Source organism: Pogona vitticeps, chromosome 6, assembly GCF_051106095.1.
Source record: "Pogona vitticeps strain Pit_001003342236 chromosome 6, PviZW2.1, whole genome shotgun sequence".
NCBI classification, from domain to species: Eukaryota; Metazoa; Chordata; class Lepidosauria; order Squamata; family Agamidae; genus Pogona; species Pogona vitticeps.
The window spans coordinates 110,981,708-110,996,469 of NC_135788.1; the positions used below are offsets into that span (position 1 = coordinate 110,981,708).

The window sequence follows — 14,762 nt, forward strand, 5'->3', positions numbered from 1 at the left end:
ACACGGAATGCTGTTACCTTCCCACCGTGGTGGTACCTATTTATCTACTTGCATTTTTACATGCTTTCAAACTGCTAGTTTGGCAAGAGCTAGGAGAAGCGACGGGACGTTGCGTGGATTCAATCTTACGACTGCAGGTCTTCTGACCTTGCAGCACAGAGGCTTCTGCGGTTTAACCTGCAGCGCCACCACCTCCCTCTCAGTTGTTCCATATCCAGTTCTAACTGTTGCTTCCTGTCCCACATGTAGATTTCTCAGGCGATAGATAAGGTGGTCAGGCACTCCCATTTCTTTAAGAACTTGTCTGTCCAATAAGAGAAGTCATGCAGAGGAATCCATCTGGCATTGAAAGCCTTTATTTCTTGTGTCTGAACACAAGAGACCCGAGTTCCAGTTCCCCTCAGGCTTGACTATATAACCTTGACCCAGTCACAGCCTGATTTGCCTCATGGGTCTGTGTGGATAGAAGAATGTCTCCTGGATCTTCTGATCTGACTGGTTTCTCATTTTCTTTTTTTAGATTCCGAGGCAACGGCCTCTTCTGACAATAGTGATGGGGAGATGCCCAAGGGGGCAGAACCGCAGTCCTTAAAGAGGTGTGTGAGCACTGGTATCCAAAATGGAGAGTGAAGGCCAGGGCCCCAACATGGATGCCATCAATTCAGATTGCAGGCTGAGCGTCACTAGACCACTTGAAGACACTGAACGTTGTCTGATTTCGGAAACCAAACCTGGTTAGGCATGATTAGTACTTGGGTGGGAAACTGCCAGGGAATTTCAGGGATTTACAGGTAGGACTAGGAAAAAAAAACCTTGTCCAAAACCCTTGATTGTGTAGAATTAATTTTGTCAATATTGGGCTCCACCTGTGATGAGCAAAATTTGCTCTCTCCAAGGTAGCTTTTATTACTGACCAGCCCTCCTCTGGATTCCTGTTTTGCTGGCAAAAATATTGAATTGCACTTTCTAGAAGTCTCCAGGAGTGGCAATTCACCATTTTCATATTTCAGAGAGGCATCCTGCACCATTTAACACCCCCAATATAGAAGTGGACATCAGTTCATGTTCAGTGTATTCTTTGCCTTTTGGATGTTTTTGGTGGTCTCTGTGGAGGGTCCTGAGCACAGAAAATTGGCCCCAGAACATGTCAATGTTGCCCACCCCGGGGCTTGATGGACCAGTAATCCATATGAGGAATCTCCTTTTGTTCTGATGACTCTTCTATTGATTGATAGTCCACAATGTCATAATCTGTCTGACTGGCCAATTTTAGCCTGCTTTCAAAATGATTTCCTTGTTAGGTAGGAAGCACAAAGGACCCTATACTGTTTTCCTGGTATGTCAGGGTATGGCTTTCCAGGTGATAATTGCACTGCCATCATCCTTCACTGTTGGCTGTCCTGGCTTGGGCTAATGGGAGCTACAGTCCACACATTCCCCAACCCCCTGTTGTCTGATTTAAAATGTCTTTATCAGGCATAGAGCATAGTATTTTTATTTTGGAGGCAAAGATGGCTGCTTTGTTTGTCATAGGTTATTAAAAATGTATTCAGTCAGTTTTCTTTAGCCCTACGTACAGGAGGAGATCATACCAGCACTTGTGCCAGTTTTGTGAAGTCCACTTGTGGCTCATGTTCACTTACCGATCTGTTTGTTGCCAACAGGAAACGAAGTCCACAGCTCGGCAGTGCCTCCTCACCTTCGTCATCAGGTCTTTCCCTCCAGCCAGCATCTGGCTTCGGACTCCCAGCTTCAGGGACACCATCTCCCTACTTGACCTCTGTGAGTAGCTCCCATCTCTGTATGGGTAACAGGCAGAGCTTGGAAGAATAACTTCCCGGAATCCATGTTCCTGAAGCATTCTGCAGAAGTAGTCTATAGAAATCACCTTTCCAAGCTCTGCTGTGTCAATGCTGCTGAACCGTTTGCCAGAACTGAGCTTTGTGACCAATGCTACACACTAAGAAAAGTCACATCCCTTCCAGTGTCAGAGATAGCTTTCCTAGGTTTTTGTTCAGTAAAACACCTGACGTGACTGCCAGAATGTTGAACGAGGTTTTGCCCAGAATCAGAATGCCAGTAGAGAGAAGATCCATTGCCTTGGCTTTTGTAGGCCAAGGTGCCAAGAAACGAAGGTGTTTACCCTATACTATTCAGCGTGGCTGTGCTGATGTTTCAGTGGGGTGGTGACCTACATCTAAAGTTCTTTGTCCACATCCAGGATGGCCATCCCAGTGTCTTAAAGCTGCTAAGTTTGATAGGATAAACAGCAAACCACCCAACTTGGCCAGTATCTCTGTCCCACTATAGGTTTGTTATGAACACATGTCTCCCGCATAATTGTCCTAACTTGAAAGGCAAAGTTGATGTTGATTGTCTGTGTCACAGTTTCCCTGATTACTCCCCATTCTTCCCTCTATAGCCTCCTTTCCATCTCACTTCCATTCCACTTCATTATTTTCTGTTATAGCATTTGGTTTCAGTTAATAACAACAGGCAGAAAACTGAGTCTTTGCACTTCTTGGCGAGAGACAGTCTGACATGTTAGGGGAACAGAAGAACTGATAATATTGAAGCTTTATTTTAGATATTGCCAATAATGAAGAATTGTTAGTTGTTTGCACTCTTGGAAAAGTGATTCTCCCCCCCCCCCCGCTAGAATCTCTTGATTTTTAGTGAGCATGGCCATTTTGTCTGGGAGATTTTGGCAATTTAAAAAGTGACTTTTCCACACTTTGCATTTGTCTAAACAATGCAACGATACATGCTGTGTGTCTGTGAACTCAATTTGGTAGCTGTCTCCCTCAAAAGGAAAATGTCTTTGAAGGTCCATTTTTCCAAAAATGTTGACGAGTGATAACCCAAAATGTTTAAGGGATGAGATGGCTTCATCTAACCAGGACAGGTTAAAATTTTAGGCACTTAGTTTAAGAAAAAATGAGTAAGGGCTTAAAGATTTATAAATTTTTACCTTATGTGGAAAAAAAGAGAACAGCTGAAATCTTGTTGCTCAGTTATGCAATTGGTATAATTTTTGGAACCAAATTGTAAGTTAAGAAATCTCCATAGACATTATTGGTTCTATACTGAGTTGTCTGACTCAGCATGCAACAGGTAATGGCTACAGAGATTTCTTAACTTGCAGCAATTTGTATCTAAAAGTTACACCGTTTTTGTAACTGTGCAACAGGATTTCAGCCAATGTTTCTTTTTAATTCTTCTTTCATAAGAGTAAAATTCAGGCAAGATCAGACAATGACATTGATTTAGCATAGATAAAAGACAGTGCTTCTTCACACACACAAAAGTGCAGTTATAGAATTTGCTCATTAGTAGTTAGAAACATTATAATTTTTGGACTATAACTCCTAGAATTCTGGGAAGACTAGCCGGTTTCTAAGATTTACTAATAATGCAATGGCCACTAGTTTAGATAGCTGTAAAAGAAGGTTGGGTAAAGTCATTTTGTCAGAGCTTGGGAAAGTTAATATTTTGGGACTACAGCCCCCAAGAACTCTTTAGCCAGAATGGCATTTGGAAGTTGTGGTTCAAAAAAGTAATTTTGTCAAGTTTTCCTATAAACTACAATAGCTAAATAGAACGTTCTGGTTCAAGAACAACGCACCACCTGGTACTGGTTGCTTGGGAGCTGTTGCCCTTTTGTCCTCTTATGTACTAGACTAGATGGGCATTTCATGTGATTTAACAGATTTCTTCTCAAGATGTTTGTTCAGCCTTCCTCAGCCAAACTTCTTCCCAGATGTCAGATTATAACTCCCATCATCCCCAATCAGTGGAGCCATTGGCTATAGTGTCAGGGGTTAATGATTGTGAGCCATCGCAAGTGGAAGGATGCCAAGCTGGGGAAGTGATTCCAGGTGGGAGCCCAGTTAGCCACTTGTTCAAGATTGTATGTGGTGGCTTCTTAATTTTTAAAAATTCTACTCCTCTTTTTGAGGGCTTACATGCTCATCATTCATACTTTGTTTTTTTATTCCATCCCTTTCTTCCGACCGCTGCTTTTCCCCCCCATCCAGCTGGCTTCACCCCCTTACGCTCCTTTTCCCTCTGACTACTTGGCGCTGGGGCCTGAGCCTGGGCCCCCCCAGAATGACAACAATGCTACTCGCTCTGCCCAGCGGCCCCCAAGGCCCCGCAAGCTCAAGGTACCATCAGGAATGTTTGTATGTGTGTGTACTTGTTTGGCTGGTAGCGGGGAGAGGACTCTCTGCATTTCAGAATATGTGAGTGAAATTTGTGGGTATGTCACAATCTTGGAATGTATGCCAGAGAATGAAATATGGGAGTAGATTTCAAGGTTACATTTTGGTGTGGGAAGAGGCAGAGGTTAGAAAAATTAGTTTTGTCGGTTGGAGGTTCTGACATCCAAAGAAAGTAGCTTTTCCAAACTCTGGATATAACTCAAAATGTACAGCGGTGCCTCGCTTGACGATGATAATCCGTCAAATTGCTGTTAAGCGAAATTGTCATCAAGCGAAAGTAAAAAACCCATTGAAATGCATTAAAAACCGGTTAATGCATTCCAGTGGGTGAAATACCTCATTGTCCAGCGAAGATCCTCCATAGGGGAAGCCATTTTCAATCTCTGTCTTCCGGAAATAGGTCCGGAAAACAGCGGGAGGCCATTTTGAAAACCCGACGATCAGCTGTAAAGATCGTCGTGAAGCGAAAAATTGGGTCCCGAAGCAGGGAACCAGTTGTCATAAAGTGAACTTTCCCCATTGAAACATCGTTTTGCGATCACTATAGCAATCGCAAAAAACTCATCGTTAAGCGATTTCAGCGTCAAGTGGGGTAATCATCAAGCAAGGCACCACTGTACTCTATGAATGTAGATTAAATTAGTAGGATGTGTTATGCATTCTGTGCCCATGTAAATTTTACTGATTTTATAGGACACGGTAACATGAAATGGTCTTGCCAATCTGATGTTCCCCAGGTGTGTTGCATTTTAAGCCCCAGCCATGGCAGACACGCAGTAATAGAAATTGTAGTCCAACACATCAAGATGGCATCTGATTGGGGAAAGTTGGCATGCAAGAACAATGCATCCATACCACACCTTTGCACTATGAACTTAAAACTGAATTCAAGCCTCTGTGCTATCATGGCTTTTCTTGGCAGTTAAGTTGTTTAATTAGTGCAAAAGCTTTCAGGGAATGCCACTTTTCTTCATACCACACTTTTCTTCTTTTGGTCCTGGGGGGGAATTGTTAGGTGCACACCCTCAACAATATAATGCCACTTTATTGAACCAGAGATACTTTCCATAGGTGTTTGAAAAGAGAAAAAAGAGGGGGAAAGGCTGTGTATGATGTACCAGGTGCATCTCTCCTTCATCCTGATTCCCTTTCAGGTCTGACACTGCTGAGAGATATAGTGAGGTTTTGTCTGCCGCAGGTGTGAGAAGATTTAATTGGGAGTTCAGTTGAATTGCTGTGGGGTTTGATGGACCAAAATAACTGCAGAGCTTGGAGAAGATCTGTCTTTCAATACAAATCCCTCCCAGCTAACTTTTGCAGCCTCTGCTACAGACCAAACACATTCTCTGTAAGGCAGGAATCGCACAGAGTTGTGGTATTTCAGCGCAGAGAGAGAAACATGTACTGCTTTCTCATGTGTGACGAGGGATTATTCGGGTCAGGAAAATGTGAACATGCAAAGGGCTTGTGTGGTTCTATATCCCACCCACATGTTTTCTCCTCTTTTTAATTGCAGCTCCCATTACCCCCCACCTCCCACTCTGACTGTTCGCCTGTAGTAGTGGGGTTGCCCTTCCCATCGCCCCGTGGGACCCCCAAGCTGCCACCACCCACCATCCTCAGTACGGTGCCCCATCAGATGTTCAGTGACACAGGGGAGGGAAGTGGCGAAGATCCGCTGGATGGTGATGATGAATTGGTAATCGACATTCCAGAGTGATAGTCCCAGGCAAGCGCACCTTATTTCAAGGACACAGACCTCTCAGTGGTGCATGAGGGGGATCATGCCCCGTAGTTTTATTTTTGTTTACAGACTCCAAAAAAACATGCAACTCAGTCAATAAATGGGATTTTTCTTTTGTATAAAAAGATTCTGGTTGCAATTGCTTTATCCACCTTCCTGACCATACATCCCCTAATCTTCTCTTCCGCTAAACCTTTTGAGCCCTTAAAAGAAATTGCCTCATATTAAGGCAAGAGGTTTCTTCCTGTCAATGTCCTTTACAAATTGTTCCGCTGAAAAATCCCTTCACAAAGGGATGTAAAGGAATCTCTCTCTCTCTCTCTCTCTCTCTCTCTCTCTCTCTCTCTTTCTCTCTCTCAGCTGAAGGAAGAAGGAAAAAAAATCCCTTAAAAGGCAGAGAACTCTTAAAAAGTGCTTGAATTCTCCTGGGGGAAAGGGTAATCCTTTTTAAGAGCCAGGAAAGAGTTGTTCCTTTTACATGTAAACATTAGAAGTCTAAGTGCTTCCAGGAAAAAAAAAGGTCTAGGTGCCGATTCACCAAACCCCACATGGAAATTCTTTTATGTAAAATGGAAACATCACCAGTATTTGACATCAATATTTTTATAAGATGGTTTCTAGCAGACACCCACATTTTGCTACTTGCTGCCCTGTTTTTATTATTGTTAGTATTGTTTTTGCTACACGTATTTATAGTGGTACTGTAGTTAGATATTTAAAAGAAACCATCTTGTGATCACGGATGTATGTGGAGTTGGGGAAGGGATATCTTTAGAAAGTGGATGAAAAGGAATGTAGCTTTTCACGTCTGAATGAGTCATCAAATCCCAAGTTTTTGGCCAGTAGCAAGCAATTGCTTATTAATACAGATGGAAGACTCTGCCTCTCTGGAAGAGTTGATTCAAATCTTATCTAGCAAATGGGTTTGTCATGTTGGTACCATGTATTACATGGTGAACAACTGGATCATGTCTGAAGGGGAAATCAGCATATCTAATGGAAATGTCTTGGTTCCTGATGCAAAAGATTAATGTGGTGCTCCTTCCCCTTCCATAGTGGGGAAATAATAATTATATGCATGGTAAATGTTGGCTTGGTGGTACCACCAACTTGCTGTCCATCAGAAGGTATTTTCAGGGCCCCAAAGGGCCTGTAAACAATGACTGACATGGTCCTTCCTCTCTGACCCAAGTCCAGAAACTGCAGTATGAATCAGATGAATCTTCTCCAGAAGGAGTTATTAAAGGCACAACCGTAAACAGTTCCAATGAGAAACAAAGCCGGAAACCATCTACAAAAGCACAAAAACACAAAAGAACTTAAACACATAGTAATGAACTTAAAAAGGTATATTTAGAATAATTATAGAAAAATACTCCCAACTCATAAGGACAGTCTCAGGAAAGCTAGAACTCAGAATGAGCAGAAGCTGGCCAGAGCAAAAAGAAAAAGAAAAAAAAAGAGGTGTCAAATAGGTTTGAAGGAAGAGGAAAATGGCACAGAAATTGTAGATCTACTGCTTAGCAAGGATGGTTAAATTATTAATGCATGTCAAATAAAGTTCCAAATTGGTTAGTTCCTTTGTGCCATCTTCTCCCAAAGAGGAAACCATGTGCAATGTCAGATTGGTAGCACAATTGGTGAGGGTATCAAGGATTGCGGTTCCAGACTGATAATGAGTTAGTTGGGAAATACTCAAGGTTTAAGGACGAGATGAATTGCATCCTAAAAATACTAGAGGAACATTGTTGTAATCTTAGAATTTCTGTCATCTTTGAGAAGTCCCAGAGAATAACTGAGGTGCCACAGGATTGGAGACAGGTAAAAGTTGTGCCTGTCTTCAAAAGTGGGAAGAAAGAGGGCTTGGAACATTTCAAGATGGTCATTCTGGCCCATCACAGGGAAGATGGTGAAGGAATGAAGATGGGTACAACTTGACAACAATGCAGTGATAAGTAGAATTTCTTCTTGACAGGTCAAAGCTAATGCTCACTCTCTTAAACACATAGTAATGAACTTAAAAGTATATTTAGAATAATTTTATTGGGTTGTTGGCCTTGTCCAATTATGGGAATAATTGATTTATCTTGATTTTATAAAGCATTTAATAAGGCCTCCTGTCATATTTCGGTTAGCAAACTAGGGAGGGCCAGATGATACTAGTGTCAGGTGGAGTCACTGCTGATAGGAATATTGTATTCAAAGATTTGACCCTAATGGTCTTATATAAAGTTAGACAGACATTTTGTGTAGGGTGTGCCACTCCCAGTACTCTTCAAGATTGTGGCTTAGGTGGAGGGATGGGAAGCATCATCATCAAATTTGTAATGGAGAGTTAATGAACACCTCAGAAAGCAAGGATAAGATTCAAAATGAACGGAAAACTGGGCCTAAATGAATGAATTGAATTCAGCACAGACAAATGAAAAATTGTGCATTAAGGAAAAGAAACCATAGTCAAATGTTCCAGTATGGGACTGACTATAGCTAGCTTGGCAGCAATACATGTGCCAAGGAACTTTGGACTGTAGCTGACCTGAAACTGAACAAGAGTTTGCAGTGGGTAATGACTGAAATCAACAACAAAAAGCTGGTGTGATTTTAGTCTACATGAACAGAACCATCATTTTGCAGTCACAAGAAGTAATAGCTCCACTTCGTTCTCCACTACTGGCGTCTCTTCCAGAGTCCTGTAGTGTATCCCATTCCACACTTTAAGAAAGATATTGGCAAATTTGGAACTGTTTCAGAGGAGGGCAACAAAAATGGTCAAAGATACGAAATGCTAGGAAGAGATGAAGAAATTAGGCATGTTTTGCTTGGAGAAGAGAAAACTGAAGTTCATACAGCAGGTTTCTTCAGAAACTTGAACGGCTGTCTCAGAGAAGGACAGCAAAGACTTTCTGCTGCTCCAAAGACAAAAATAGGCTTAGTGAGCATAGGTAGGAGGTGGATTTGGTAAATTTAAGTTGAAGAGTTCATAGATCTAGTAATTGCACTTAAATAATAGGAGAAGACGTCTTGTACTAAGAGTGGTTCAACCATTATTGGAATCAGTGACTTAGACTGGTTTTGTCCCTTACTTGGAAGTCTTCAAGAATAGACTGGACAGCAGTTACTTCAGGATATTTGAGTTCCTGCAGCAAACAGGTGGTTGAACTCAATAATTTGCAGAAGTTACAAAATTTACTTTTCTGGACCACAGCTCTCAAAATCACTAGTCAGCATGGCAAGAAGTTACTTTTTTTGGACTCTTAACGCCCAGGTCATCCCCATTCCATGCCAACTGGTATTTTCTGGGAGTTGGGAATACCAAAATATAACTTTTCCTAGCTCTGCTTACACTCTTTTCACTCTTACTACAAGAGGTCTCCTTCTATTAAGTGCAATTATTAGATATATGAACTCTTCAACTTAAATTTACCAAATCCACCTCCCACCTATGCTCACTAAACCTATTTCTAACTTCATGATTCTATGAAATTTTGATCTCTTTCTCCTGAAAAGTTATAAGTTCTTAACATCTGCTAGAGCCATCATTTCTGATAGAGGCAGAAGCAAAACTGGGCAACTCATTATGGCACGGCCACAATGTTTTTCACAATATTTTTTAACATTGTTTGCCAGAAAAGAGACTTCACAAGAGTTCAAAGTACAAGCAGCTAAGTTAGTGTGCCTTTTAACACACGGAGTTAGTGGGAAGAAGTGTGCCAGATGGAAGCCCCTTAAATCTATGCAGGAAGCCAAAAGATGGACATTTTTAAAAAATAGTCCAGAACTGCAAATTGCATATATCACTCTAAAGTTAATATGAGCAAGGTAAAAGGAATGAGTATGCAGATCAGGAAATGAGACACACTGGGTTACAGAAAAGAAACTTTAGAATGAGATATGGGTTTTGAACTGCATTTTTGATCTTTTGCGTCTTTTTTTTTTTTAAATTGTCAACTAATTGGTATTTTGCTTTTTGAAGTCCAACCAAATGCTTGGTACAAAAGTTGTGGCATTTCAGAGCTAAAGTCAGCTTGGTAAAATACCCTGGGGATGCAGCAAAAGGAGAAATCTGTAGAGAACAAGGGTAATTATTGTGATTTTTCTTTGATTTGAATGTGTTTGTTTTTCTGAAGAAGGGGCAAACACTTCCCCACCCATTGTTCCTCCATTGCCTCTTCCACACTTCCTTGCTGCTCCTCAGCTCCCCACCTCCCCGCCACGGCTCAACTTAGCATAGCAAACCAGAAGAGGGACAGCCTCTGCTGAAGCCCTTCCCTAGAGCATAATATAAACGAACACCAATGACAAGTAACTTTGAAAACGTGCAAACGTCCTCGTGCAAAGGAGGGGTCCTGGTGCTGTGCCCCTCCCTGTTGTTTTTGTTGTTTTTTGGCAGGCAGGCAGGGAGGTTGCTGTTTTATAGGCAACTGAAGACAGAATCTCAGGGACCAAATGTAGATGATTCTGGGAGCTCATTGGTGAGTGTGTGCCAGTGCTCAAAGCGGCAGTCAGGGGTCTGAATGCAAGATAGCCAATGCTGTCGACATTCTCCAGTGGTCCCCAAACCAAGGGTCATCCCACCTGCAAAGAAAGGGAAAAGAGATTCTTATGGTTTCCAGATACAGTGGTGCCTCGCTAGACAGTTACCCCGCATGACAGTTTTTTCCGCTAGACATTGACTTTTTGTGATCGCTATAGTGATTCGAAAAACAGTGATTCCTATGGGGGAATTTCGCTGGACAATGTTTGGTCCCTGCTTCGCAAACCAATTTTCACTAGACAACGATTTTGACAGCTCCCTCCATGCTCTCAAAACGGGTGTTTTCGGGACTTAAGCTTCGCAAGACAGCTATTTAAACAGCTGATTGGTTTTTTTGCAAAGTGGCTTTCCTATGGCCGATCTTCACTAGACAACGACGATTCTTCCCCATTGGAACGCATTAAACAAGTTTCAATGCATTCCAATGTGGAAATGCTTTTCGCTAGACGATTTCGCTAAACAGCGATTTCAGTGGAACGGATTATCATTGTCTAGCGAGGCACCACTGTACCACAAACACCTTCTGTTAAGTTCCCGTCTTTCCTGCAGTGCAGTGACCCCTCAAATCGTGGATATATTTGCCCTCTAATCCAGTTTATAAGACCTTCGTTATCATGCTTCTCCTCCCTTTCCCCCCTCCCAAACAAATGCTGGCAGCTATTGTGATATTACTGTGAGATCTGTGTTTTACACTACATATGAAATTACACCTTACCTCTGGGTAAGATTGTGTGATTATTAAAGCTTTTCAGCCTGTGACATAGGCATACCCAATGCCTCCCCACTAGGCTTCTCATCCACATCATGTGCCAAGCAATGCTGTTTGTTCTCACCAATGAAGTCATTGGATTTCCCAATGTCGTAGTCCCAAACTGTTATCTCCAGGGATTTCTGGCCAAGATCTGACTGCTCAATCTCGTAGAAAAAGTCCTATAGTAGGTCAGGGAAAAACTATGGTTATAAGCTGGAAGTTAAAACTAATGATCTCCCCACTCCCTAGTGCTCAAACACTAGCTTCGTTTCCCAAACCATGCAGTTCACTTCACTTGTTCTCCTTAATGTACCTCGTTATATTCTGGGTTCAGTGTCTTCTTTTTCACACTTGTTTTGTGCTTTGACTTCTTCTCTACATCTGGCTTCAGGTACCTGTCAGGCAGACAAAATTAAATTATCTATAGTCAGTGTAGCCTACCTGTCTTTTTTCCTTCCCTCAAAAATACTGAAAGCAGCTAACAATCCTTAATGTTCTGTTATCATGAAGATCCGCAGTCTATCCTAAGCTCAAAAGCCTGAAATCAACATTACGTTGGATCCAGAGTAGGATCCTTGAAATAAATTTGGCAAGAAGACCTGACTAAAGTCCCATGGATTTCAGTGAGTATTCTCTTAGTATGACTTAAGTCTGAATTTGAATCATAGAAAAAAACAAAGCAACTGCAACAAATTGGACATCTTAAGGAAATTCTAGTATTAATTTTTAAAAAAAACACAGAAAAGCTTTCCTAAATGCAAAAGATTTTATATCGTCTTTTGAATGCCTAACAGGTAGACAAAAATGGTCCAGTCCCAAAGAACAGAATTGAAGACTTTCATTTGATTCACAAGTCTTGAGAGGGGGATGAAGACCCTGTAGCCCACTAGCCCTTTTGCATGCTTCTCCCAATCCACATTGTTAAAGGTAGCCACACTGAGGAAGGTTAAAAAGGTTGCAATGTGGAACTGGGCCTTCTTAGCAGCGGCTCCTATTCTGTGGAAGAAACTTCCAACTAAGATGTGCCAGGCTCCGTCCCTTATGATATTTAGGAAATTAGTTACAACGCAACTACGTAAAGCAGACATTAAGACTGTATTCCCAAATGCTATTCATGTTAAATTTTGATCTTTTTCTTTTTTACTAAGTGTTTCAAGTTAGTATATCTTCATATTGACTGTGTTGGTATATGGGGGTGGAACTGGGGTGGTGGTGGTCATGGTTTTGTGTTTTATTCTCTCAGAATAGTGTGTGTTCACTAATGGGGCAGTATACAAATCAAATCAATCAGTTAATAAATGTTGTTGAACTAGAACTCACATCATCTACCAGTATGTTGATGGGGCTGGTGGGAATTGCAGTCTAAGAATATTTAGAAGGCCAGACGTCCTCCATCCATGCCTTCAAAAATTGGGAATAAGCTAAGCACCTTTTGCTCTTCATTGATCCCAGTGTCCGTTAGCTGCTTGTAACACGTGCTAGCCTTAATCACAGCTAATGCTAGCAGGTATTAACAACCCCCTCATCCACCTATTGTGATTTTCTTACGCTTTCACATAAGGGTCCGAATAGCCACACACATCCATGGCAGCTAAGTGTGCACAGCGCAGGATAGACACCACTAGTCCATGGCGTTCGGTGAAGTAGGTGAGAGCAAGCAGGATGCGACCCCTTTCTTCCAGGGCCCAGCCGGCTGGAGGTTCTAGCTGCATAATGGAAAGAACATTAAATGTTTGTATGTGAAATATCTGCTTTCCAGCCTTCTCAAACAAGTGCGTTTGCTGTACTCCCATTCTCATATCCTCTCCAACATTGTGGTAAAGATTCCTACTAGTTGTGGGTTGTTTGGGGCCACCAAGTGTGTACTGAAGCACAGCATGTGGGTTTTGTATTTAACACATTAAAAAAGGCAACCTTGCCCAGTCCTATCCAGTCTGTGATACTTTTGACACCTCGGCTGAAATATTTAGAAGCCTCTCGCTGGGCTCTTCACACTCTCTGCGCCTAATGGGTCTGCCTCATCTCTCCCCTGTGGCTTGTCTGGCTTCAGCTGGGAAGCTTTTGGAATGGTTTCTTTTCCACTGTTGCCCAGGGCTTTTATGTGACCTAGGACTTTGTGACTATCTGTGGCCCTTGTCTAGGTTTGTGCCAGTGGAGGGAGAGAAGGAGGCCAGGAAGAGGGCAATAGGTTTGTTGGAGGGGGCGTAGTAAAAAAGGAGGGAGGCTCTGAAACCTCTTGCAAGAATGATTTTCCCCCTCCCCTGGCAGTCTGCTGGATGGAGGGAGGATGGGTGGCAGATTGAGAAGGAAAAAGTGTGATGTAATGGTTACAGCACTGGATGTGGATTGAGGAGATACGGGTCCAAATACTCACTTGGCCATGAGACTGACTGAGTGACCCTGAGGTAGCCACTGTCTCTCAGACTGAACCAACCTCAGAGGATTGTTGTGAGAATAAAGGGAGGAGGAGGAGGCTAGCTGCGTATGCTCCTTTGAGCTCATTGGAGAAAGAAAAGGGTATAAAATAGAGCATGTGATGAATAAATAAGCAAAAGAGGGTGCCTAGCCCACTTTTGGGTCTGCCCCTGCCTGCTGCTGGCAGGTAGCGCTCAAAAAGTTGAAAACTTTTGTGGTAGAAGTTCCGCCACCGGCAGCCTATAAGCCTTAGTGAAGAACAGGAATCTCCTCACCTCTCTCAAATAACAGGAGATTCCACGTAGAGCTGCTGTCATGGATGAAGGGGATGCCAGCTGTTAAGGAAAAAGAGAATTTGGTACCACCTGCTCCCCTGATGTTCTAAACACAAACTCTAGCAAAGTTGGAGGAACACAGAAGGAACCCTGTTGACCGATAAACAAAATTAGGCCAATTTTATAAAAGGCACAACATTGTGCGCAAGCTTCTTGGATCAGTACGTGTATCCCTTTGTTAGGGTTGGCATTACAAAAGGCAGAGTAGGAAAGGGATAGGCAAAGGGAAGGGAAAAATAATATTGTTATATGTTGTCAAGTCACCTCTGACTTACGGCGACCCTAAGAATTCTCCACAATGTCCTGTCCTCAACTGCTCTGCTCAATTCTTGTAAAGGAAAACAGTTGATTTCGTATTTGGTCTTACTCTTTTCCTGCTGCTTTCAACTTTTCCCAGCATTGTTGTCTTTTCCAGACAATCTTGCCTTCTCATGATGTGCCCAAGATAAGACAGCCTCAGTTTCTACATTTGTGCCTCCCAAGATAATTCAGGAATGATTTAATCTAGGACCCACTTGTTAATGTTTCTGGCAGTCCAGGGTATCTGCAGAGCTCTCCTCCAGCATCACATTTCAAATGAATCATTTTTTCCTGTCACCTTTTTTCATTGTTCAGCTTTTACATCCATACATGGTAATGATCTTGGTCTCTGGTGACACATCTCTATACTTGATTAACTTTTCTAATTCCTTTATTGTTACCCTTCCTAGTCTCAGTTTTCTTCTGATTTCTTGGCAGAGTCTCCATTTGGATTGATCAT

General features: G+C 42.2%; 2 protein-coding genes across 8 annotated transcripts in view; one reads left to right on the forward strand and one right to left on the reverse strand.

Moving 5' to 3' along the window:
• INO80E (INO80 complex subunit E) overlaps positions 1–6,092 on the forward strand; it is a 26,387-nt gene extending 20,295 nt beyond the window's left edge. For 4 of the 5 annotated variants that reach the window (XM_072976830.2, XM_078377094.1, XM_020798808.3 and 1 more), the window contains 4 exons: positions 521–596; positions 1,665–1,782; positions 4,038–4,166; positions 5,740–6,092. In XM_072976830.2, the coding sequence (XP_072832931.2) occupies positions 521–596; positions 1,665–1,782; positions 4,038–4,166; positions 5,740–5,943 (527 nt within the window). In that variant the 3' untranslated portion in view covers positions 5,944–6,092. The remainder of the gene's footprint in view (positions 1–520; positions 597–1,664; positions 1,783–4,037; positions 4,167–5,739) is intronic. The other variant, XM_072976831.2, reaches the window with a different exon arrangement.
• The window catches only part of DOC2A (double C2 domain alpha), a 46,010-nt gene continuing 37,237 nt past the window's right edge, over positions 5,990–14,762 (reverse strand). For all 3 annotated transcript variants that reach the window (XM_072976828.2, XM_020798806.3, XM_078377086.1), the window contains exons 7-11: positions 13,943–14,002; positions 12,801–12,958; positions 11,566–11,647; positions 11,335–11,431; positions 5,990–10,542 (exon numbers count right to left, since the gene is read on the reverse strand). In XM_072976828.2, coding sequence (XP_072832929.2) covers positions 10,403–10,542; positions 11,335–11,431; positions 11,566–11,647; positions 12,801–12,958; positions 13,943–14,002 — 537 coding nt within the window. In that variant the 3' untranslated portion in view covers positions 5,990–10,402. The remainder of the gene's footprint in view (positions 10,543–11,334; positions 11,432–11,565; positions 11,648–12,800; positions 12,959–13,942; positions 14,003–14,762) is intronic.